A 25,897-nucleotide genomic window follows, 5' to 3' on the forward strand; every position below is an offset into this window, starting at 1 on the left:
ACCGCGGCGTCTAGCAACAGCATGGGGAGGGCATTGAAGCTGACGGAGAATAGTGAAGCTGATGGCGATGACTTATTCACCACTGGCGGCCACATTGGCCATATTACAGGTGTTTCACTAGTCCCGCTTGCCAAAGTGGGAACCTCAACGGCCCCACATCCTGTGCTAACTTGGATTGTACAAGAATCAAAGGAAATGGCTGTTGGTTTTTCCTATGGGCGCTTTGTGCAACGTAAGTCACTATTCGCACTTCTCGGAATCGACGAAAACTAGAAAACAGATTGAACCTAGTAACTTCCCTCCTAATATAAAGAATATCTTCAGCTGGAAAAGGGGCGTGCTGCACCACAGCTGAGAATAAATTACCGATAAGCGTGTGAACTAATTCATGCGCACTACGTTTTAGGACGCTTGTTCCAAATCCAAGAATCAAGAACGACACGTTCAGAATGACACGTTTTGAAAGTGGTTTCAAGAACAAGTAGATATCAATGTCGAAAATACGTTGAAAACATTTTGAACCCTGCAGGGGCACCTGCCGCGTGCATATTGCCGCCAGGTGTCCCCGGACGGCGCCTATAGGACGAAGCGAGGGACTGTCGTGCTCTCGGGTCTGGGACTCTGCTTTTCTGCTTGAGGCCTGTGCCTAGCCCTTCTGTTTTCTGTTCTATTTGAGACATTTGTGGTGGAGGTGCTAGGAAATCGCCCTGTAATATGTCGCACACCCCTCCTAACACCGACGACACCAGACCTCTCCCTGTCGACACGCCAGTGCATCGGGTCAGTCGCCAAAATCTAGGACTGTACCCTGAGCATGGGCTATTGGAGACTACCTCGGCGCCTGGCCAGCTTCCTCCTGAGCTCAGGCCATATGACTCTACCTCGGCGCCTGCCCCTCAACCACTCATGCAAGGTGCCGCGTACCACACCGTCAAGAACCCACGGCTACCAAAGTCCTTTCACGGGACTCAGCTGGAGGACGTGAAAGATTGGCTCCTCCAGTTTGAACTTGTCGCCGCATTTAACCAATGGGATGACGCCGCCAAGCTGAGGAACGTTTTATTCAGCTTGGAGGTCGGTGGTTGTACGTGGTACGAGAGCCGTGAGGACACTTTTTTATCATGGCATGAGTTCCGACGTCAACTGCTCGCCGCGTACGCCACCGCTGATCGTCGGGAGCGAGCTGAACGCGCCCTGCAGTCCCGTATGCAAATGCCCAACGAAACGTTTACGATGTGCGTCGAAGACATGACGCGTCTCTTCCGACAGGCTGACCCAGCCATGTCGGAAGCCAAGAAGCTGCGCCACCTAATGCTTGGTGTTAAAGAAGACCCTTTCCCCGGCCTCTTGCGCAGCCCCCCAAGCACTGTTGCCGAGTTTTTAGCAGAGGCTGTCACGATGGAGCAGATCCTCCGGCAGCGTTCCACCGGTACGACCGGCCAGTCCTTGCTGCTTCTGTTACGGAGTCTCTACCGGCGTTAAAAAGCAATATCGAGTTCCTCCGTGACATGATCCGCGCTGTCGTCCGTGAAGAGCTAGCGAAGATATGTGGTACGTCGCAGCCAACGACCAGCTCCCTTATGGGCATTATCCGTGAAGAGGTGCAGTAAGCCATCAGGCCTCCGTTACTACGCGGCGAACCACATCCCATCCAGACCGACTACTACCGCCCGACGTATGCTGAAGCTCTGCGACGCCCTGCAAATCAAGCGGCATTTCCTCAGCCCATTCAGACAGCCTACTGCCGCCCGACATATGCTGATGCTCTACGACGCCCTGCCCCAAGTCCAGCGGCATTTGTTCAAACCCCGCACGACGTCCCGCTACTCTCCGTGCGGCCAGTGCAGCACATCCCGAGCAGTGATCGACGATCCCTGCGCAGAGCAGACGTCTGGCGTGGCCCTGACCGGCGGCGTTTGTGTTTCCATTGTGGGGAGCCCGGTCACCTGTTCCGCCAGTTCTCATATCGAGAGTTTGGCCTGCAGGGCTTTTCGTCCGATGCGCCAAGACCCCGATTTGACCAAAGGCCCCCTGAGATTGAGGAGTACGTGACCCAGCAACCCCTATGGTCCACGACGCGCCGTCAGTCCCGATTGCCGTCACCTCGCCGATCATCATTTTCGCGGAATCTGCAGAACTTCTCGCGAGCGACGGCGGACCGCTCACCGAGCCCTCGCCCGGAAAACTGACGACAGCGACCTCCGGGGGCGTGGTCGCTGGATATCGACGCTGTGAAGACCCCTGACGCCAGCGACATCCGATGGTAGAGCGCTGACGACGCCGACGACAGTGGGTGAAGTAAAGGGCTGATTGTCACTGGACATACCCGTGCTTCTCGACGGTCACAGCATTAGCGCGTTGGTGGACACAGGAGCGGAGTATTGAATTATTAGTGGCAAATTGGCAGCGCTTCTAAAGAAAGTAACGACTCCCTGCTCTGGCGTGCAGCTCCGGACGGCGGGGGGCCATATCATTAGTCCGCTTGAGCAGTGCCCGGCTAGGGTCCAGATCACCGACTCGACGTTTATAGTGAGCTGCCTAATGATCCGCGACTGTTCTCGTGGCCTGAATTTGGGCGTAGATTTTTCTCCGTGAGAATGGTCCTGTTATCGACCTGCGGAACAGAACCGTTACGCTTTCTACAGCGAAAGCCGACAAAACCTCCGACGTTCGTCAACGCAGCTCCGCCCTTTGTATTTCCATTGATGTGTTTTGATCCCGCCGCGCGCCAGTGTTTTTGCAAGCGTTGAATGCGATGATAGGCTACGTGATGGACCTGCAGTTGCCGAGCGCAACCATTCCTTCCTACTGATACACGGCCTTTGCTCGGGCCGAAGCCTTGTCCACCTCCATAACGGTCGGTCGGAGCTCCTGATTACTAATTTTACAAACAAACCTCGTCGCCTTTTCCGAGCTACTACCGTCGCGTGGGCCGACCAATTGGCAGATGTTACTGAGTGCATTGCGTCCGAGGCCATGGTACAACTAGACACGTCCCTGGATCGCATCGATATTAGCTCCGGGCTCTCAGCGGCTCAACAGCGCGACCTAAGCGCCCTACTGCTCCAATACAAAACCTGCTTCGCATCTACCTCGAAAGTGCGGCAAACGATGGTCACGCAGCATCGAATCATCACTTCCGATGATGATCGCCCCATACGACAGCAGCTTTACCGCATTTTCCCGAAGGAACGCGATGCCATACAAACGCAGGTGAAGGAGATGCTTAGAGACGACATCATTCAGCCTTCTAAGAGCACGTGGTCGTCGCCTGTTGTTCTGGTAAAGAAGAAGGATGGAACATTGCGCTTTTGCGTTGATTACCGTAAGTTGAACGCCTTAACGAAAAAGGACGTTTACCCGCTGCCTCGCATCGACGACTCACTCGACAGACTTCGCCGCGTCAAGTATTTTTCGTCGATCGACCTAAAGAGCGGATATTGGCAGATTGAGGTTGATGAACGTGACCGCGAAAAAACTGCCTTCATCACACCCGACGGCCTATATGAATTTAAGGTGTTGCCCTTCGGCCTTTGCTCAGCGCCTGCGACGTTTCAGCGCATGATGGACACTGTCATGGCTGTCCTCAAATGGCAAACCTGTTTAGTGTATCTAGATGACGTCGTGGTGTTTTCAGAGACCTTCGACCAACACCTTAAACGCCTGCGGACCGTGCTGGATGCCCTGCGATTGGCTGACTTGACACTTAAACCCGAGAAGTGCCACTTTGGCTACAACGAGCTCAAGTTTCTCGGCCATGTTGTGAGCGCGGACGGTGTAAGACCCGATCCCGAGAAAACTGCCGCCGTAGCCGAGTTTCCCCGTCGTACTACAAAGAAAGCGTTCAAGCGCTTCTTGGCTTTGTGCGCCTACTACCGCCGTTTCATCGCAGAATTCTCCAAGATCTCTGAACCCTTGACCCGTTTAACGCGTGAAGATACACCGTTCGTCTGGATTGCCGCGCAACAGGCTGCTTTCACAAAGCTGCGACGACGGCTGCACACTACCCCTGTGCCTGCTCACTTTGATGAGGAGGCTGCTACAGAGATACACACCGACGCTAGCAATATTGGGCTTGGTGCTGTCCTCGTTCAACATCAAGAAGGCGTAGAACGTGTGATCAACGTAATCACCGACAGAGGCACTGCGTTTACAGCACAGCTCATGAACGAGGTGTTCCAGCTGAGTCACACGACCCACCGCAAGACTATTGCATACCACCCGCAGTCAAACGGGCTCAGGGAGCGCCTGAAAAAACCTTAGCGGACATGCTCGCAATGTACGTAGACGTACAGCACAGGACCTGGGACGAGATCCTCCCATACGTGACGTTTGCCTATAACACGGCGCTTCAGGAAACGACTCCCTTTACGCCGTTTCCCGTCGTCTACGGGCGTGACGTACAGACAGTGCTCGATGCCATGCTACCGTGCGCCCCTGACGACCAGGCGCTCAAGTCAGACGCCGAGGAGTTTACCTGGTACGCAGAGGAAGCCCGGCAACTGGCCCGTATGCACATCCGACGTCAGCAGGCCACAGATGCACAACGATTCAACCAACGACATCGACACGTAGAGTACAACCCCGACGACAAAGTGTGCGTATGGACCCCAATACGTCGCCCAGGCCTGTCGGAGAAGCTCCTGAGCCGCTACTTTGGACCGTACACAGTGCTGCGCCGTATCACGGATGTGAGGTATGAAGTCCTCCCCGATGGCACTCTGCCGAGTTCGCGCCGTCGACCTCAGCCTTAGGTCGTGCACGTACTGCGCATGAAGCCTTACTTTCCGCAGTAACGGGCGTCACCTCTTCCGCGTTTTCTTTTTATTTGTACCTGCAGCTGTTGAGCGGCATGTGACCGTTTGTTCACTTGCTTACCTCCTCCCGTTCACTCAATGTGCGCCCACGTTTTTGCTTTCTTTTTTGGGAGGATGGGGAATAATACCGCCAGGTGTCCCCTGGCGGCGCCTAGAGGTTGAAGAAGTGAGAGACTCACGTGCTCTCGGAGCTGGGACTCAGCTTCTGTGCTTGCGGCCTGTGCCTAGACCTTCCGTATCCTGTTCTATTTGTGACAATATGTAGGTCAGTTGCGACACCTCGGGTTCCTGAGCATCCGCAGGGACATGCCCACAAAGGGATCATCCGAGCTCCCGATCCGGACCCGAGCTCCCGTGCTTAGCCGTGCGTGGCATCGCCGTGTCTGGGGAAAAGGGGATTTTGGGTGGTTGAGCCGATGCCAAAAGTTTTGACCTTTAAGGCCCCTCGGCGGAGGCAACACACCACTTTGGCCCAGTTTCCTGTAGACGGCGCCTCCGGCGTGACCCGACCGGGGAAATCTGCAGTCGTCTTTTCCTGTCGTGCCATTCATCTTTCGCTTTCCTATTCCTTTGTCACAACTATCCTGTTTACTCCTGATTTCTTGGTTTGTCTTCTTTTCTTTGGCGGTGAGAGTCGACCTTGCATGGCCAACTACCCTGAGTGGCGTCACATTTGGTTTTAGTTGGGGTGTACAGCTGGCGTGGGCAGGGCTTGCGTGGGCAGGGCTTGCGTGCGAGTACCTGTCCCGTCCACTAGTTGGGCTCCATCGTTGGTGACTGGCAGCGTGACCGAAGAACAAATATATTTCATGGCTCATTCCATACTTTCTTTTAGAGGGCGCACCGAAGTAACTGCTCAGTTCTTTGGCAGCAAGACAAACTTCCCACGCTACAATGTAGTACACAGCGAAGACCCCGAAAAAAAGGACAGCGTGGCTCCGTGGAACGACAAAAAAAGAGAGAAGCCCCGAATCAGCGGATCCGGAAATACAACCCCGTTTTTTCGCTGTACACTTAATACAAGATGGTTTTAATACACTGGAAGTGCAGATGACTCTTGCATAACCTAAGTGACAATAAAAACATACTAGCCACACACTCACCTGTGGCCCAGTGCGTACAAGAAACAAACTTAGCCTGCAAACACGAAAGCATTCTCAACTCTATCAAATCTTCCGCTGTGACCAAGAGCAGGTGAGCCGGCTTTTAGGTGGCGTTGCCATAACAGTTAAAAATGGAGTAGCTACTCACTAACACAAGCTTAAAACTAGATTAGAAGCCATGGTAGCCATCCTGCACACATTTAAAACAATTGCTGTGTGCTGTGTGTATACAGACGACCATCTTCAAATAACAGTGCATGACCCAGAAGACCTTTTTTTTACCAACTAGCAGAAGCGTTCTTGGAGGTCGAAAATTTAAACACCCACTCTATCTTTTGGGGTAATGATAAAGCAGACACTAGAGGTCGACTGATTGAGGATTTTCTACTCTGCAATACTATTGGCATAATGAACACTAGAAAACAAATTTACTGCTCTCCTAGCTTGAGGAAAATGAGCTCTATAGGTTTATCTTTTAGTTCAGCCTCTATTTCTACGGATTTTAAATGGTATCTATTAGGTAACCGCTATGGAAGCGATCGTCCCCCCGTACTAATCAGATTAACATTTTCGTCCGAAGTGATCCCAGCTAAACCACAATAGTGGTACACTTAGCAGACTGTGCACTCTTCGGAGAAAAGCCCAGCCTAGTTTCGGACAACCTTAGTCTGACAAGCTTAATGAACTGTTCAAAAAAACTGTATTATTTCCGCGGTGCGCTAAGTGATTGCTCAGTCCTCTGGAGTAGTAAAACAGTCACAAATATTGGCACACAAAATAATGTAAAGTTGCAAAAAAAAAGGAACGAAACAAAGCCTGGGATATCTTTCGTAGATATCTTACACAAGAGAATTTCATAAACTTAAAATCCGAGAGCTAAAGCTCCTTATCTCCGTCGCAGTGCCGAAAAATCTACGTGGAAAAATTGCATGTCGTCGATAACCAGCTTAATCACATCAAAACAAATGTGGACAAAAGGTTGTAAGTAAATGGTAGCTATTCTCTATTCACTGTTCCCCTTGTGACAGCTCCCGGTATAGAGACAAATATAGAACAGGCACACATTTTGGGTGAATATTTTTCTGTAGTTTCCATTTCATCACGCTACACATGCCCATTTATAAAACTCATCAACACAGCAGACAAGCAGATGACATTCACGGGAAGTTCGGGTTTCTTCAGGACTTAGCTGAGCTCTGCATCCTAGGCAGAATGCTGAACTGTCTAAAAGATTTCTTGTGCGAGCACCGCTCTGTCCATGAACGCCTAGTTTGAACCCTTTCGAAGAAATTCAATCCAAAAGAATGGGGTACCTCGGGTGTGTATTTGAAGCACAACACACTTTGTTGTTAAAATAAACTAAGTAAAATAATCCCAAGGCCCGTTATGTACTCAGTCTATGTAGACGACCTCCAGATAGCTTGCACATTCTCCAATATATTAACATGTGAAATACAAATAAAATTGACAATAAAAAACATGGCAACATGGACAGTAAGAAATGGTTTCCAGATTTGGCCACAGAAAATAGTGGCCATTCTTTTCTCCCTCAAACAAGGTTTACAGGCAGATCCGACAATTCACCTGAAGGAAAGAGTTACCCGTAAAAATTAATATTGTAAGACGGGGGTTTATTAAAGGCACTGGGGCCTTATTAAAGGAGCAGGGCGGCAACAGTCTGCGGTCAGCCAAAGCGAGCCCAAAGCACGCGCAGCGATGGCACTGCCGCCGCTGCACAGAATGTTCGTCTTCGTCTTTACAATTGCCCCCGGGGAGAAAAGGAGCCAACCTGGCGACTCAGGGCGCAGGCAGGACGGCTGGGTCGTAGAATGGCTTGAGGCGCTGGACGAGAACAGTCTCGCGTCCACGGCGGCGGCGATCAGAAGATGGGTGGAGAGGTTCGACAGTGTAATTAACTGGAGATGTGCGCTCCAGTACGCGGTATGGGCCATGGTACTTGGCAAGAAATTTTGATGACAAACCCGGAGTATTCGTCGGAATCCAGAGCCACACAAGGGAGCCGTTGGCGAAATGTGGTGTTGTTTGGCTGAGGTCGTGGCGGGATTTCTCTGGACTGGGTGTCAGTCGTGAGAGCACGGGCGATGCGGCGACAGTCTTCGGCGTGATGGGCGGCTTCAGATAGAGGCGTATACTCGGAAGCATCGGGTTGGTACGGGAGAATGGTGTCGATGGTAGCAGAAGGGTGACGGCCGTAAAGGAGAAAGAAAGGAGAAAATCCGGTAGTGGACTGCGTTGCGGTATTGTACGCGTAGGTTACGTACGGAAGGACAAGATCCCAGTTTGACTGATCTGAGGAGACATACATAGACAACATGTAGCCGAGGGTACGATTAAAGCGCTCGGTGAGACCGTTGGTTTGCGGATGATATGCGGAGGTGGTTCGATGAATTATATTGCACTTGGTGAGCAGTGATTTCACAACATCCGACAGAAAGGCGCGGCCTCTGTCGCTTAGCAGTTCGCGAGGGGCGCCGTGACGAAGGATGAATCGGTTTAAAATAAACGAGGCCACCTCTGAGGCTGTAGCGACTGGAAGGGCTGCGGTTTCGGCATATCTTGTCAAATGGTCAACCGCGACGATAGCCCAACGGTTGCCGGCCGAAGTGTACGGGAGGGGACCGTATAAGTCAATGCCGACGCGGTCAAATGGGCGTGGCGGGCAAGGTAGCGGCTGCAATTCTCCAGCAGAACGATGAGGAGGTGGCTTGCGACGTTGACAGGTAAGGCATGACCGCACGTATTTGCGGATGAATGTGTACATGCCACGCCAATAATATCGTAGTCGGATGCGATCGTAGGTCTTGAACACTCCGACATGACCGCACTCCGGGTCAGCATGAAAATGGACGCAGACTTCCAAGCGAAGGTGACGGGGAATAACTAGCAACCACTTGCGGCCGTCTGAGGTGTAGTTGCGGCGATAAAGGAGGTTATCACGTATTGAGAAATGGGAAGCATGGCGGCGAAGAGCGAGCGAAGGCGAACCAGCGGTAGGGTTGGTGAGGAAGTCAATAAGAGAAGAGATCCATGGGTCGGCACGCTGCGAGGAAGGCATGGCGCTGATGTGAAGCAGCTGTGAGGAGGCGTCGAAGGCGGAAAGGCTGGAAATATTGGCTGGAAGTGGGCAGCGGGATAGAGCATCGGCGTCTTGATGTTTGCGGCCAGTACGATACACGACGCGGATATCGTACTCCTGGAGGCGAAGGGCCCACCTCGCGAGGCGACCGGATGGATCTTTCAGAGAGGAAAGCCAGCATAGCGCATGGTGGTCGGTCACGACTTCAAACGGGCGTCCGTAGAGGAAAGGGCGGAACTTGGTAAGGGCCCAAACTATCGCCAGACACTCTTTTTCAGTGACCGAGTAGTTAGATTCAGCCTTTGTTATCGTGCGGCTGGCATAGGCAACGACGTATTCGATGAAGCCAGATTTGCGTTGTGCGAGTACGGCGCCGAGGCCTACCCCACTGGCGTCAGTATGGACCTCGGTAGGTGCGTTTGGGTCGAAATGGCGCAGTATCGGCGGTGCGGTGAGGATACGGCGCAAAGAATCGAAGGCGTCGTCACAAACTTGGGACCACTGAGAAAGATCGGAACTGCCGGACAGAAGTTGTGTCAAAGGTGCAGCAATTGAGGCAAAGTTGCGTATAAACCTACGGAAGTAGGAGCACAGACCCAGGAAGCTGCGCAGATCTTTGATAGAAGTAGGTCGAGGAAACGCGGCCACAGCACGAAGTTTAGCCGGGTCCGGACGGACACCGTCCTTAGAGACAACATGGCCTAAAATGGTAAGTTGGCGGGCGGCAAAATGACACTTCTTTAAGTTGAGCTGAAGGCCGGTGTCAGAGAGGCAGGTCAAAACGTGCTTCAGTCGGGAGAGATGAGTGTCAAAGTCAGGCGAAAACACGACGATGTCGTCGAGGTAACAGAGGCAGGTCTTCCACTTCAGCCCACGCAGAATGGTATCCATCATCCGCTCAAAGGTGGCAGGAGCATTACAAAGGCCGAAAGGCATCACAGTAAATTCATATAAGCCGTCAGGGGTTACAAAGGCTGTTTTGGGTCGATCGGCCTCTTCCATGGGTACCTGCCAGTACCCGGAGCGTAAATCCAAAGAAGAAAATATTTCGGCACCTTGCAAGCAGTCTAGCGCATCATCGATGCGTGGCAGGGGATATACGCCCTTGCGCGTGATCTTGTTAAGGCGGCGGTAGTCTACACAGAAACGGATGGAGCCGTCTTTCTTTTTGAAAAGCACAACTGGCGAAGCCCAAGGACTGCTTGAGGGCTGAATGACGCCGCTCTTGAGCATTTGGTCGACTTGATCGTCAATGACTTGGCGCTCGGTTGTCGACACACGATAGGGGCGCTGCCGTAGAGGAGCGTGGGCACCTGTGTCGATGCGATGTGTGACAGTCGAGGTTTGGCCAAGGGAGCTGTGATGGCAGTCGAAGGAGGCGCTGAACTGGTGGAGCAAGTGGAGAAGCTGCTTGCGCTGCGGCGGAGGAAGATCTGCGTCGATGGAGCGGAGAAACAGTTTTGTAGAGGAAGGAGTGGGCGTAGAAGATGGTGGGCTGAGCGCAGTGCGATTGATGTGCGATGTTTCGTCAGTCTCCTCACGGGTTATAATAGACGCGATGGGTTGGACACTGCCGACACATTCGCCACGGCGCAAAGCACTAGGGCAGGAGAACGGGTTACAGACCCACAGTACGGATAGGCCAGCAGAAATAGTCAGAACGGCGTAAGGCAGGGGAAGACACTTCCGTCGGAGAAAAGTATGAGCGGGCGTGAAAAGTACAGTGTCATCACGGAGAGGGTCACAACAGAGGCGCACAAGGACGGAAGAGCACGGAGGCAGGTCGATGTCTTCGGCGACGAGGGCTTTAATACATGGCGACGAGAGAGCAGCGTCCGGCAGCGATTGGGGCAAGGCAGAGAATCCGACTTCAGCGCGAGCGCAATCTATGACCGCAGCATGACGAGACAGGAAATCCCAGCCCAAAATAACATCGTGGGAACAAAACGGCAGGACGACGAACTCGATTGTATATAGGACGTCCTGAATCAAAACTCGTGCTGTGCAAGCTGCTGACGGCTTGATGTACTGAGCGCTGGCCGTGCGCAGCGAGAGACCGGCAATTGGCGTCTTAACTTTCTTCGAGCGGCGACAAAGTTGTGCGTCTATTACTGAAATTGCGGCGCCAGTGTCGACAAGGGCCATGACAGAAATTCCCTCGACCGAAACGTCAATCAGGTTCGCAGGTGACAGCTGAGGTCTTTGGTACTTCGACAGGGACGCAGTTCTTGCCTCAGGAACTGCGGCATCTAGTTTTCCTCTTGAGAACTATTAGGTCGACGACGCATCGGAGAGATGGAGCGGCGTCGCGGCGAAGGGGAACGGCGATCGGCAAGTGGTGAGCGTTCGGGGGAGAACGGACGAGTCGACGGACGGGGCTCAGCAGACGCAGAGTACTGATGCGCTGGAGGCCAGTACCCGGCCGGCGGTGTCGAGACTGGGAGACGGCGACGACAATAGCGGGCTACGTGCCCAGGCAATCCGCAGGTGTAGCAAATAGGCCGGTTATCCGTCGTGCGCCAGGGATCTCGGCCTCGTGGATAGGGCCGCATTAAGGTGCCGGCGCTGGTACGGGCACTGACACTGTAGGGTACGTAGGCGGCTGAGTTTGAGCAACGACCTCGGCGTAAGTCAGTGGACGGGCGGCAGGTCTTGGGACGACGTTGGCATAACTCAGAGGCGTGGCGACAGGTCTGGGAGCGGCGTCAGCGTACGTCAGTGGAGCAGCGACATGTGATGGTGAATGGGCGGACGGAAGCGCCTCAGCAACCTGCTCGCGAATAGCATGTTGGAGAGCCGGGGCCAAATATGGTGGCGACCCCTGAGGGCTAGGCAAAAGAGAAAGCTGACGGGCCACCTCCTCACGCACAAAGTCTTTGACTTGCTGCAGCAGAGAGGAGTTATCAGCTGCGGGTGTCAGTCCAGCAAGTGACTCTATATGAGCTGAATGCTGACGAGTCAGGACCCGCTGCTTCCGCAGCTCCTCGAAGCTCTGGCACAGCGTGATGACTTCTGAAACGGTGCGCAAGTCCCGCGCTAGCAGCATTTGAAAGGCGTCATCATCAATACCTTTCAGGATCTGCTTTATCTTGTCAGCTTCCGGCATGCTGACGTTCACTCGGTTGCAGAGGGCGATTACATCTTCTATGTAGCTGGTGAAGCTTTCGCCGACCTGCTGCGACCGTTCACGCAAGCGCTGTTCGGCGCGGAGTTGTCTGACGGCTGGGCGACCAAACACTTCGGGGAACTTCGTCTTGAAGGCCGACCAAGTTCCAACGTCCCCTTCATGGTTGCGGTACCATAAATTGGCGACACCGGTAAGATAAAAAATGACATTGTTTAGCTTAGTCTCGTCGTCCCATTTGTTATAGAGACTCACACGTTCGTAAGACGCGATCCAATCTTCCACGTCCTGCTCATCTGTTCCGCTGAAGACAGCCGGGTCCCGCTGGCGAAGGGAGCCGGCACACATGACAGTCGGTGGGCCTGCTTGCACGGCTTGATTATGGGTGTCCACAGGCATAGCAGGTGTTGCAAGAGTGCGGTTACGGAGCTCCAGAGCCGATATCGTTACCCAGCACCTCCACCAAATGTAAGACGGGGGTTTATTAAAGGCACTGGGACCTTATTAAAGGAGCAGGGCGGCAACAGTCTGCGGTCAGCCAAAGCGAGCCCAAAGCACGCGCAGCGATGGCACTGCCGCCGCTGCACAGAATGTTCGTCTTCGTCTTTACAATATAAATTTCTAGGCATAACATTTCACAGAAAACTCACTTTCCTACCTCACACAAGCGCATTGAAAAAGAAAACCTCTCGGTCCCTCAACATGCTCGAAATGCAGTAGCGAAAACACGAAATGCAGTAGCGAAATTTGCCACTCTGTAGTACGCTCTACCTTGCATTATGAATGTATAGTGTGGGAGTCAGCGAGACCATCGAACCTTAAAACGACTGGACCCAGTACATAATTTAGGGTTGCGTCTTTCCACTGGTGCATGCAGGACGTCGCCCATAAAAAGTGTTTACGTAGAAAGTAACGAACCATCATTTACAGACACAAGAACGATGCTCACGCGTTGATGCCAAATGGGCTTCTTTGAAACTAGCAACAAGCTTCTTCATTCTGTTAGGATAAACGAACAATTGAAAAGACGTTTATTCGTCTTTCCGTTACAAAGGATCACTGGGTTAACAAGAGGCCGTGTTGCTTCTTTCGTGTCCAACACCTGAGTCTTGTTTACGCGCTGCGCGAGCGCTCGTCCTCCTCATCCTCTCCTCACATCACTCTCTCCTACCAAGGGCGGCTCGGGTTGCTCGGACTCAAAGTTCGGGTTGCTCGCCCTCCGGCGAAGGATCTCCGTCGGCGGGGATGAGCTGGCGCTCGCATTCGGCCATCCTGTGCCACCGACCGCCCCGGTCGGAATCGTCCTCGCGGGCCGATTCTTCCGAACTTGTCCCGTGGAATTCCCGGTCCCAAAGCCTCAGCTTGTCAACCGGTGCAATACTGCTGTAAGCTCTTCGCCTTTGCCGCCCCGGAGGCACGTTTTCGATGCGGTAGCGGTCGTTGGGAAGCCTTTCTCGGATGAGATACGGTCCTTTGTATTTTTCTTTCAGTTTCCTTGACTCCCCACTTGCTGCCGGTTTTCGCTCAACTAGTACAACATCTCCGGGATTGTATGTCGGCGCTTCCACCCGCTTCCTGTTGTGCCGCTCCTGTTGCTTGCGTTGGTCTTCTTTTTTTTCTAGCCTTTCCTTCAAAGCTTGAACTTTTGGATCATTCAGCTGGGCAACGGTTAGCACGTCTTCTGTCGCTATGCATGTTGCAAGGACGTGAAGGCCAGGAACGATATCCGTCTCTTCTGGGGGGTCGTATGCAGAGCGGCTTAGTGCATCATCATGAGCCATTGCCGCCCCCTTACGATATTCCATGTCGAAGGTGAACTCTTGCAGTCGCAGCCACCATCTGCCAATACGGGGAAGCAGATTCCTTTTGCTCATCGTTGCCCGTACTGCGTTGCAGTCAGTGACCACCTTGAAGTTCATCCCGATTAGGTACACTCGAAACTTTTCTAACGCCCAAACAACCGCAAGCGCTACTAGTTCGTATGAGTGGTATCTCTCTTCGTAGTCAGTTGTCCGCCGGCTTGCGTAGATGACAGGATGAAGCTGCCCATCTGCTTGTTCTTGCAGAAGTATCGCTCCTAGGCCGTCTTTGCTGGCATCCGTGTGCACCTCTGTTCTTGCGTCGAACGCGAAATGCGCCAAAACTGGCCTTTCAGTCAACTTCATCTTCAGTTCAGTGAACGCGGCTTCGTGCACTGAAGTCCACTTCCAAACTGCGTCCTTAGACGTCAGTCGCGTTAGAGGTTTAGCGATGCTGGCGAACCCTTTTACAAATCTTCGAAAATAGCTTGCAAGACCCAAAAACTGACGCACCTGGTGTACATTCGTTGGTTCGGGAAAGTCAGCGACGCTCTGGATCTTTAAACTTCCGGGTCGCACTCCTCTGGCAGAAATGTCGTAGCCAAGGTAATCGACTTTCTCGAAGAAGAAACGGCACTTGCTTAATCGCAGCTTTAATCCCGCTCCACGGAGGACATCCAAAAGCATTCTCAGGTGGTCAAGCCCCTCTTCCACGGTCGTTGTGGGCAGCAGGAGGTCATCCATGTAGACGAGAGCCACGGTGTACCGTAGGGGACCCAGTACAGCGTTGATCATTCTCTGGAACACTGCCGGTGCGTTGGCCAAGCCAAATGGCATTCGAGCGAATTCATAATGGCCGTCTGGAGTAACGAACGCAGTCCTGTGTCTCGATTCCTCGGTCATAGGAATTTGATAGTAGCCTGACGCAAGATCTAGGCTCGTGGAGAAGCATTTCCCTCTCAGACGGTCCAGTTGATCCTCAATTAAAGGCAGTGGATACCGGTCCTTTTTTGTGACACGGTTGAGAGCACGGTAGTCCACGCAAATTCGTTGCTCCCCTGTCTTTTTTCGCACCAGTAGGATAGGACTTGCATAATCCAATTTGGAGTCGACAACAATGCCAGCTTGCTTTAATTCTTCAATCATTTCTTTTGTGTGTGCCCGTTCGGCGTAAGAGAGTCGGTAGGGACGAAATTTCACTGGCTCCAGCGTTGTTAGCTCAATGCTCATTTCAGCGGCATTTGTGCAGCCAATCTCTGAAACGGTGGTTGCGAAGCAGTCCCGATACTCAAAAATAAGCTGTGCGAGCTTTGCACGTTCCTCAGGAGCAACACCAGGACCTACTTGAATCTCTTCGCTCGGTATCAATAAGGGCTGGTCAGTGCTAATGTCCGACTCATCCTCTCGTGGCGATGCATCGTCTGGGTAACAAATTTCCGCTCGTGCGACTCGTTCGTTCTCTTTGATGGTCGGTTCATGATTGGAAATGTTCATTATAGGGACTACTGTTTCGTTGGTCCCGTCAACGCTGAGGACACAGCGTGGTATGCAATGCTCTCGACCTTCTTGGCACCTGAGCTGCATGTCCACGAAGACATCTGAGCGTGGTGCGCTACCAGTGGCGTAGAGCTTAACGAAACCCACGTATTATGGGGGCACAACCTTTGTTTCCTTCGCCCATAGGCACACAGGTCGTTCTGGGAGCTCTGGAATTTCAATGGACTGGAGCGTGTCGTCTCTATTGTCCTCGTTCCTGTGCTCCTCAAAAATCCGCACTGTGTTCTTCCGCCTCACAATCGTGATGTGTGGTTGCTCGGTGAAAGGTTGGCCCACAAGTAGGGGTATGGACTGTGACGCGTCCGGCACGACCAGCACGGGAACGTCCGCTGTAGCTTGGTCGACCGTGAGGGTGATGTTCGTTTCCCCACACGGTGTCACATGTCCGGACCCGTAGCCCCCGATCGTGAACGGCTTTGTCAACTTCGTGTAAGCGACTCCGATTCGGTTGGCATCCTCCTTCCGCAGAGTTACGCATTGGCTACCGAGATCGACGTATGCTCGTATGTCGCAGCCGTTCGCTTTCGCCATCATAAAGTACTTTTCGTTCGCCTCTTCAGCGGCTCGGAGGTCAAACCCCAACGCGTTCTGAGCGACGCGCGCTCCTCCCTCCGTTTTTGCCCTGCAGTCTTTTTCTCCGTGGCCCACTCGTCCGCAAGCGTTGCATCTCGCCTTTCGCTGTGGGGCCGGGCATTTGAGGGACACGTGACCGTACTCGCTGCAGTTGAAGCAGAGGGGCTCTCTTCTTTCATTCCACGGCGGCTTCCTCCTCGCCTTCGGAGAAAGGTTCTTGTGGTCGGTAGTGTTCAAGGCCGACGCCATTGCTTCGCTTTTGTTGCCATCGGCGTTGGCATATGCGGGGAAACGAGAATAGTTCGGGGGACCACTTGATTTTGAACTTTTGGAGGCAGTGCTTCCCAATCTTTCTTCGAGGCGTTTCAGGCAGTGAAGAAGGTCTTCCGGCGACTCGTACGTGCGTACGCTCACTGCTCTAATCACGTCGTCATCGTATAGCCCCGTGATGAGGTATTCAATGCATGCTTCATCTGTAAGGTTGCAACGGCGAGCTTTCGAGAGCTTGTCGTAGTAATAACACTCGATGGGCTCACCGCGCTTTTGTCGTCGCTCCTGCATTTCCCGATGTAGTCGTTGAAATCCCGCTGTCGTGGGGAAGGCGCGCTTAATTTCTTCTTTCCATTCCGGGCATGTTTTGTTGACGGAAGAGAGGGAGTCATACCATGTCTTTGCAGGCCCTTCCAACCTCGAGAGTGCGTTTCCAGATATCAGCCGGTCGGACCAATGGTAGACTTGTGCCAAGTCGTCCACGCGTCTTATCCAAGCGTCTACTGTCAGAGAGCTGGATGACACTGGATCAAACGATGGCACTAACCGAGCTGTCTCTCCCGCGCCGATGGTGGGTGTGGCCGCTGCTTGCTGCGTCTGAAGCAAGGCAATTCCATTGATGGCTTCTCTCACTGCGGCCTGAACGCTGGCCTGCAGGATTTCCGCCACGTTAATCGTTGACGGAGGTATCGGGGATAAGTTTCCACTTGTCACCACGTTGTCCGATCCGCCTTCACTTGAGTCGTCGGCGTCGTCGTTCCCGCCATCGTTGCTCGGTCGTCCGCCATCTTCGTTTGCCATATCCGTTGAAGATGCTCCGGTGCGGGTGACAGGCATGGTGGGGCTTGCCGGTTAACTTCGTAAGTTCGGGCGAACGTTGACTGTATCCCACTTCTGAACTGTTAGGATAAACGAACAATTGAAAAGACGTTTATTCGTCTTTCCGTTACAAAGGATCACTGGGTTAACAAGAGGCCATGTTGCTTCTTTCGTGTCCAACACCTGAGTCTGTTGTTTACGCGCCGCGCGAGCGCTCGTCCTCCTCATCCTCTCCTCACATCACTCTCTCCTACCAAGGGCGGCTCGGGTTGCTCGGACTCAAAGTTCGGGTTGCTCGCCCTCCGGCGAAGGATCTCCGTCGGCGGGGATGAGCTGGCGCTCACAATTCATACGAATACCTCAGAGGGCCCAAATAGGAGTATATATCAGGAGGACAGATGTGAACTTTTCTGCGCAGAAGCAATATAGGAAATGAAAGCACACATGATTCATTCTTCAAGAATTAGCGGTATAATTTACAAATCAAAGATTCTGTTGTACCACATAGGGGACCTATTAATTACTGAAAAGAAAACAAACATGCCGCCGTATTGAAATGTAGCTGTGAAGTAGTATGCATGAACAGAGCAGGAAATATTTTCTGCAGCTGTAAAAGGTATTCGCAATAACATACACTGAAAAAGATTTTATCACGCGAACACATAGGTTAATGCATAGCTAAATTCTGCCAGAATGTTTGGAGCAAATAATGTTCAGCAGATACAAGTTTGAAAAAGAGTAGTTGCTTACATTACACTGGCTAACGGTCCGTAGCGGACAGTATTACTCCGCTGGCCAGTACCCATAGTAAACGAAATAAACTCCTTAATGTCTACTGTATTGAACAAACCGCGAATCAAATTTTTAAAGCCCGTAATTTTTCTTCGATTTACCCTCTTGATGGGCAACAAAAAGTTATAACAATAGACTACGTTTTGCCATGGAGTAATCCTGTGCTGCGGTCTTGAATGTGGGCAGAGCTTGACTGGAGACTTACGCTATATCCGGCTATATCCATAACACTGTTCTAATGCTCCCTAGCGCGTTGCAGGCGAGACCTTCTAAAGGCTTTTGTGCACTCAGATGTACTCATACACTGGAATGAATAAGAATGGCACGCTTGAGTTCTGCTAAAGGCAAAGGACCATTTCTTTTCGAATACTCCCTCTTTGAAAGAAGGTTTTGAAGGGAGTAGAGGCAATGAAGCTCTTCAACTGAATATTCGCAGCAATTTTTCTCTAGGTATGAGCCCCAAGCCTAACCTTCGAGCTCATGTAAGTTAATCATTGCCTTCACCTTTTTAGGAAAGAAGGTTCTCTAGTAGGTTTGATCTGCCACTCAAGTTTTCCGCCTGCTACATTTCCCAACCTAAATGAGAAGGCATGTGCCTTAGCAAGTAAAGCTGCAGAGCTATACCGACGTGTGTTTTGAACTTCTTAATCCGCATACAGCAGTATAGAGTTTCGATGTAACCTGTACACTCCTTTCGGAGACCCCGACCGCATGCCACCATGCACTCTTCGTGAAGAAATTGCAAATTTTGTACTTATCACCAGTCCTCCGAGCGGTTGCGTCGATTAAAAAAGTCGCAAACTTAGCAATTCGTGGCTGAATCTTCTGTGCTGTAGCTTCGACAGCTTTGGTAACCCGGTTTCGAAACCTTAACTTCAAATCGTCCGCCATAGATGACGCGACGTTTTAACATATCTGGTTTCAAGCACACGAAAAGTATTTCTTTTTCTGCTAATTCCATGTACGAATTCTTCATCGTAGTCCAAAATTGATTCACTTTTTTTCTCTTCATTGCAGCCTGCGCCTACAGCTTGGTATGATAGAGCGCCTCAACAGTGGTCTATTGTGCAGTTATTTCATAACTTAATTTCTCAAAAGGGAGCCATATATCCTAAATTGGACTCCTGCACGATTACACCTCAGACCGCGACTCTGACTACACTAAACACTAGAACCCGTGACGGAAAAATAAACTGAACCAGAAATTGTAAGCACTGCGATGGCTCCACATACTGCGCGGGTCCACACGCGACGGAGAGGCCGACACCGCTAGACCCAGTTGGAGCAAAACAGATATATTCAAGAATTACATATTGAGTACATGATGCGGATGCTGGGGTGCCCAAGCTCACACGCCGCTACTTCGGTGCCGGAGTCTTCGTCAGAAGGAACGGAGGGACTGCATAGTTGGCCGTGTTCGTTCGCTAAGACTAAGCTTCTCTTAGATGGCTTGTACGCGGAAGGCTCCGGAGGACCGACTGCCAGTGGTGTCGTCTAAGGCCTCGCTTATCAGCCGCCCCCCCCCCCCCCCCCCCCCCCGCCGGTTTCGCTATCACTGGCTAGCTTCCTGCCTTTTTTTTTTCGTTCATTCAAGCGGTCCTTCTTTCCAGGCTGGAGCGTCTCCCTCGCACCGTCTCAGAGTGGACGCCTGCAGCATTCACAGTCTTCCCAGGACCTCCAGCCGCCGGCCCCCCTATCACTCCTGCGGGGTGTGCAGGACCATTTAAATGCTTGTAGGCGAGCGAAAAAAGCTGACAGCCAGGCTGTCGGCCTTCGCACCCCTAATGAACCTTCACCCTCGGCACCCGACGATTCCTGACGCCTTACAGTCTATTGTTCAAGCGCCTTCGGGGTCCCTCAGAGAAAAGATGTCGACGCAGATAGCGGCCCTCCGTAAACGGGCAGCGCACGGTCACAACTAAAAGACGAGCTAAACGATAGACCGTTTTGAACGACCGACTATTTAAAGTCCGCAAAAACATCCAGGCTTTTATGTGATATTCCGCTCATTTCGCTTCATGTGAGGCTTCTCTTGCTGTTTCTCATCAACACTAAGGCATAGGACACGAAGAATAACTAGGAAACACGATGCGCGCCGTTCTCGGCTTTTGTTTATTTCCACAGGGGTCAGAAATAAAAACAAAATAAAAAGAAACAGTTTCCACTGAAATTGTAACCATAGCATATAATAGCATTTAAAAGCATCAAGTGATGCCGGGTGTGCGCTTCGAACACCTATGTCTAAATATGAAATCAGTGCCGCTCACTCCCCAAAAAGACGTGCAACACAGTCACTTGCAGTTACTCGCATCAATAAAACAGGCATTGATTATAGGCGCTAAGGAATTCTCGGGGCCAGTTTAGTTCATCACAGCTGCAAACACGCACATATTACAAGGCATGCCAAGATAGCTGGAGGGTTGGACCTGTCGCATGACATTTCGCTGTTCCCTGAATCCACACGGACTAAAAGAAAGCGAGTTTTTTTTTTTCAATAAAGCATTAGCCCAAGGCGTAGTTTCACTGGCGCCAGATCCCCCCCCCCCCCCCCCCCCCCGTCCTCCCCACTCCTGCCCTTTTGAGCAAGATACAACGATTTAAAAATGCAGTTTACGAACTTTTGTAATGCAAGAACTAATCTTCATTTCTGCAGAAACAAGACAATTGTGTCACACCACGTCGAACAAGAATGCTTGAACTGGCAGCCCTGCAGGTTCTGCTTGTCGCCGCTACCACAACGGGAGCTCCTCCCTTTCATCGGTTGAACTGAGGTGCAGCGTTGGTTCCTGAGGGTGCTCGTTCCATCAGTGCTAGTCAAGCTGCTGCCACGAAGGAAATTCGTCGCCGTACACTTCACAGGTGAGGAGCGCTCGCTCAACGGCAGCCACTGGAACAGGGTGGGAAAGCAATCGAACCTCTCTCAGACGGAGAGTATTCTAAGGAAAAATGAATTACTTGCATTTCATCTCAGCTTTAAAAAGGTTTCATTTATTTCGCCGCCTCAGGCTACGTGAGACATCGCAGTGAATGGAAGCGGATAATTTTAACCACCTCGGGCTTTTTAGGTGCGCTGACATCGCGCAATACAAGGTTCTCTAGGATATCGCCTACAACAAAATGCGAAAGCCGTGGCCAGGATAGAGCTCGCGTCTTTCGGGTCAGTAGACAAGCAGCATAACGAATAAGCCACCGAGGCAGCTGTGGTGTACAACGGGACAAGCAGCGGAGCCACCCAAATCAATTCCGCGCTACAAATGAGGACCCTAATTACAGATCGCAGGGAGGTCCAAGGAATGAGGCACTGATGCGTAAATATGTTACACAGGTTGCTCTACATGAGGTATTCACTATTTTAACCATAATTAGGCATGCATGAGGTGGCTGATCAGTGCGATACTCTCTTACGTAAGGGGCGCTGCTGTTTCCCAGAAGTTTCTTCTTTTTGGTCAACAGAATGTAAAGGGAAACGAAAACGATGTTAAAGGGGTGGCTTGTGTCACAAGGCCGCAGGAACGGTGCTGGCAACAGGTATACAGAAGCAAGGGGAGGAGTTGAGGGCTAGTGGTCATCGTCATGCATGCACAGAAACGTGAATCAAGTAGGAAATTTTGGGAGATACTTGTAGTCTATGAAATGAAATACTACACGAATTACACTGCCTGTATGTTACCACCGTACACACGTACGCTGATCGCAATGATCCAAATGTTGTTTGCTCGGTTCATTTGCTGAAAATATTACAGCTAAAGCTGTTATAGATTTGCTTTAACACGGCATTCTACGTCGTATTGCACACCTTCAGACGTAAGATCTCATCGACTTATTTGAATATTTTATTTTCGCTTCTAACTCAACCCATCCTAAATCAGTGGACATGAACGGCATGGACACTACCTACCACAGTTAGCAAGTGCGTAAGTGGACGGAGAATTACGTCTCTTGGGAGCGATTTTGGACAGCGTTGGGTTAACCTGTATGGCGAAAAGAAATATTGAACAGCCTTCGCTCATAGATGTGCTAAATTGGTTAGATCGACTACGAAAAATGATTTAAGAAGCCAATTATTTTTTCGCATCGTGATCCTGCCCAAATTTGCCTATCGGAAAAGCGGAGTACTGAAATTCATACAATTTGCTTTTATAAGTTACGACTTACGCACAATTAACAATGAAAGAAAAAAATGCACTGCAACCGCTGGCATGCAACTGAATGGATATGGTTCGCCGGCTGCTATATGCGGGCCACAATCAAAAGAGCTGCTCTATATGGACATGCCTGGATTATATGGGAGTTACGGCCGTTAGTACTCAAAAACCATTTTAGTCTGACCCCTACGAATTCGGAAACTCCCATAATTTGGACGGCCGGCAATGTCTGGGCCAAAACTCCTAAGTGCATAGCGTCCGGCCCTAGTTATTTGACAGGCAGCTGGGTCTAGAACCGTTAGCGCGGACAGGCTCCTTAATGGCTCAAAAATATGCATCTAAGCCTGTGGAAAATAGAAGTTTATGATTGAATCACTGAAAAACCTTCGGCAAAACCTAAAAACCTGATAAATATCAGTGAACCTTTTTGCCATGCGCAAAAACGTTGTCGAGGTAGCCAACAATATCATTTAGAAAATCGCTGTAGTTCAAGTAAAAGTTATCTTTGAGCTAACAGTCTATTTAAAGAAAAATTCTGTGGCCTTCCAACTGCTAGTTTCTGAAAATGTATGGCCATGCTGCGCATGGAATTCGTCTATTGAGCACGGGCATAAAATTTGTCCCAGGAAGGCTTGGTTTGATTTGGTTAGGTTTATTTGGGTTTCCCGTCCCAAAGCGACTCAGGCTATGAGGGACGCCGTTGTGAAGGGCTCCGAAAATTTCGACCACTGGGGGTTCTAACGTGCTCTGTCGTCGCACAGTATACGGGCCTCTAGGATTTTGCCTCCATCGAAATTCGGTCGCCGCGGCCAGAAACCAACCCGCGTCTTTCCGGTCAGCAGCCGAGCGCCGTAACTAGTGAGCCACCGCGGCGGGTCTGTCCAAAGAAAGCGACACGTGACTGACCTGTGTGAATGCTGCTCTATAATTAAATAAAAGGTGTCATTGCTCCCCAACGGGTTGGAGTTGAACAGAGGTATCAAAGTTTTTTAGAGCGTGTGAGAGGGACTTCAAGAAAATTGTGGTTGTATTATACAATGCACTTGACGAAGGCAGAAAATTCTGCGGTTGTTTTTGATAAATAAAAATTTTAAAATATATGCCCACCTGTATACACATATATACAGGTTCTTTTCATGCAAGCTCATAGAGTCACTCTGCCCGAGATATTGCAGATATTGTGTGCACACTGCCGGTGCGCACAAAGGATTAACGGCGCTTCCGTACCGACTGCTACCATTTAAGGGAGTGGATATGCTCCTGATAGTTACCTTACAGACTTAGAAGACTTTTTTATGCGGAGGTTTGAAGGAATAGACGAAATAAATATTGAGGTGATTTTGTTTTAATAGGAATTGAATAGGATAATTTAGCAATTTGCAAGAACAGGGAAAAGCAGTGCGTGAATGCTTTTTCGACAGCGCTCTGGAGCCTTCTCGCCGAGCCAACGAAGGGATGGTACCTTGCTTCGTTGGCGATATACGCAGCGGAAAGTACAGACAGGAAAGGAAAACTAGTGATTGTGGCAAAATCTAGGGCGCGAATATTGCACTTAAAAAATCTGAGGCATGCCGTACACTGCAACTGACTGTAGTTGACTATCCTTTTTTTCTGCACTGCAAAGTACATAAAAAGCTCACCTTTCTTCGCTACCCTCAAGAGCACACTGATATCAAACACGGAGCCAACAGGGTGCGCTATATCTTTATCTACCGGAATATAAATTAGCCTCTGTGAATAAGCCTTGTTCCTTGGCTCATTCATCACGTGCCTCTTACTATATTTTTATTGCGAAAGCAACACTGCTTGCACTTTTCTGCCATCGATGGTCGTGGCGCCTCCTTACACAGCCGCGCGTCATGTGACCGTATGACGTCACAACAGACGGACAGACGGGGCCAGCTCGCGCCATCGATGGAGGAGGTACAGCCTTACTAAAGCCCCTTGATGGTATGAAAGCTCCGCCATTCATTCAACTTTGCCGGCGCCGCGCGACCTCAACGCCTCTTCCTCGCCCCTTCCCTGTGGGCCCGCTCTCCACCCGATTTCCTGCGCTACGATTGGTCTCCCTGCCGTTGCCCCTGGAAACGCGGGGGTCCGGCGTTTTGCTTGTGTTTTTCTTTTTCCTTCGCGCCATTTTTCTCCTAGGCTCGGCGAGTGAGTATTACGCGCAGTGCTTTTATTACAACGTGCATGCGCTGTGCCGTTCTGTTGCGCGTAAAACTGCAGCAAACGGCCTCGAGATGAATATGCGGTATCATGATACATCAAGGCAAGCGTGACGGCTTGCGCAAGAAACAGTGGCGTCACAATATTGGCCGAAAGATCTTTATTCCTACAAAGAACAGCGTTGTTTGCGAGGCAAGGCGCCTTTCTCACTGCCCGTAATAACGCGTCACCTGACGCTGCGTTTTCTATTAAGGCGAAAGCCTTTAATGCCTCATACTGTCATTGCCAATGGATGTTAGCAAGTTTGTCCGCGTTTCGGAGTCACTACTTACAAATTTATTTATTTATTTATTTATTTATAAAATACTGCCAACTGCCTCTTGGCAGTCAAAGCAGGAGTGGATACATTGTTCTTGAATAATTGCTAAGGTGAGTTTAACAGCGGCAAAGAAAGAAAACATGCTATTGACAATCAGCCATGAAGGAATGTGCACAATCAAAAACACACAAAAAAAGAAAGAAGGAATACACTTTGAAAGGCGGACGGCAAAGCAAGAAGCGTTGTAAAGAAATACTTGCAGCATCATAGATAAGATGACACGGCTGTAACAAAAGATTCAACTGAGGGCATGTCAGCTACTTCATAGGGTAAGGCGTTCCACTCAGCTGTGGTTCGAGGAAAGAATGATGAACGGTAGGCGTTAGTTTTAACCTGCGGCATTACAATTGTTTTGCTGTGCTTGCCTCTCGTTTTCCTGGATTCGTTGAAGTGCATGTAATTATGAAAATTTATTTTGACATGGTGGTTGACAATACTGTACATCATTTGTAGGAGGTGTAGTTTGCGGCGCATTTCTAGCGACGGGAGCCCAGCTCGTGTTCTCAGGTCTGAAACAGAGATACTTCTATGGTAAGCGTTAAAAATGAATCGAAGTGCTTTCTTTTGTACCCCTTCAATGTGATTGATGTTTTTCTTAGTATGAGGGTCCCAAACAGTGTCAGCGTAATCAAGAATTGGCCTAACGAGTGTCGTGAATGCTGCAAGTTTTGTTGCACTAGTGCAGTGCCTCATGCGGTGCTTTAATAACCACAGCTTTTTTAGTGACGCCGACACAACATATTCAACATGTGCGTTCCACGTTAATTTGGAGTCAATTATAACACCAAGATATTTGAAGTTGTCAACCCGCTTGACATCAGCATTGTTAATTTTGTAAGTATATATTAACGGTTTTTTCTTTCTTGTGACCATCATGTGGGCACATTTAGAGACATTTAGGTTCATACGCCAGGATTGACACCAACTGGTAATTGCAGAGAGGTAATCACGTAGCACAATTTTATCTTGCACAGAGTCGATGACCTGGTACACGATGCAGTCATCGGCAAAGAACCGGCATTGTACAGAGGAATCCAAAGACAGGTCATTTAAATAGATCAGAAAAAGAAGAGGTCCAAGGACAGAACCTTGTGGTACACTGGATAATACAGGGGCAGATGAAGAAAGTGAGTTTTCAATGCAGACATACTGTTGTCGATTGGATAAGTAACAATCAAGCCAATTCAAAATTTGTTCATTTTGCAATACACTTTTTAGCTTAAGTAATAACCTTTTGTGACAGACTCGGTAAA

The 25,897-nt window shown here is 50.5% G+C and overlaps 1 protein-coding gene across 1 annotated transcript; it reads right to left on the reverse strand.

Moving 5' to 3' along the window:
* Nucleotides 1–15,428: 15,428 nt before the first annotated feature.
* On the reverse strand, nt 15,429–17,389 carry LOC149324454 (uncharacterized). Its single transcript, XM_089565524.1, has one exon. It carries the CDS (start codon nt 17,175–17,177, stop codon nt 15,588–15,590), a length of 1,590 nt encoding a protein of 529 aa, XP_089421650.1. The 5' UTR covers nt 17,178–17,389; the 3' UTR covers nt 15,429–15,587.
* Between the last annotated feature and the right edge of the window lie 8,508 nt (nt 17,390–25,897).

The sequence above is a fragment of the Amblyomma mixtum genome, unplaced genomic scaffold (assembly GCF_055824585.1).
Source record: "Amblyomma mixtum isolate Tamu unplaced genomic scaffold, ASM5582458v1 scaffold_31, whole genome shotgun sequence".
NCBI lineage: Eukaryota > Metazoa > Arthropoda > Arachnida > Ixodida > Ixodidae > Amblyomma > Amblyomma mixtum.

Excerpts from the sequence above, each read along its gene's own strand:
- LOC149324454 (XM_089565524.1), bottom strand. The coding sequence starts at position 17,177 with ATGCCTGTCACCCGCACCGGAGCATCTTCAACGGATATGGCAAACGAA.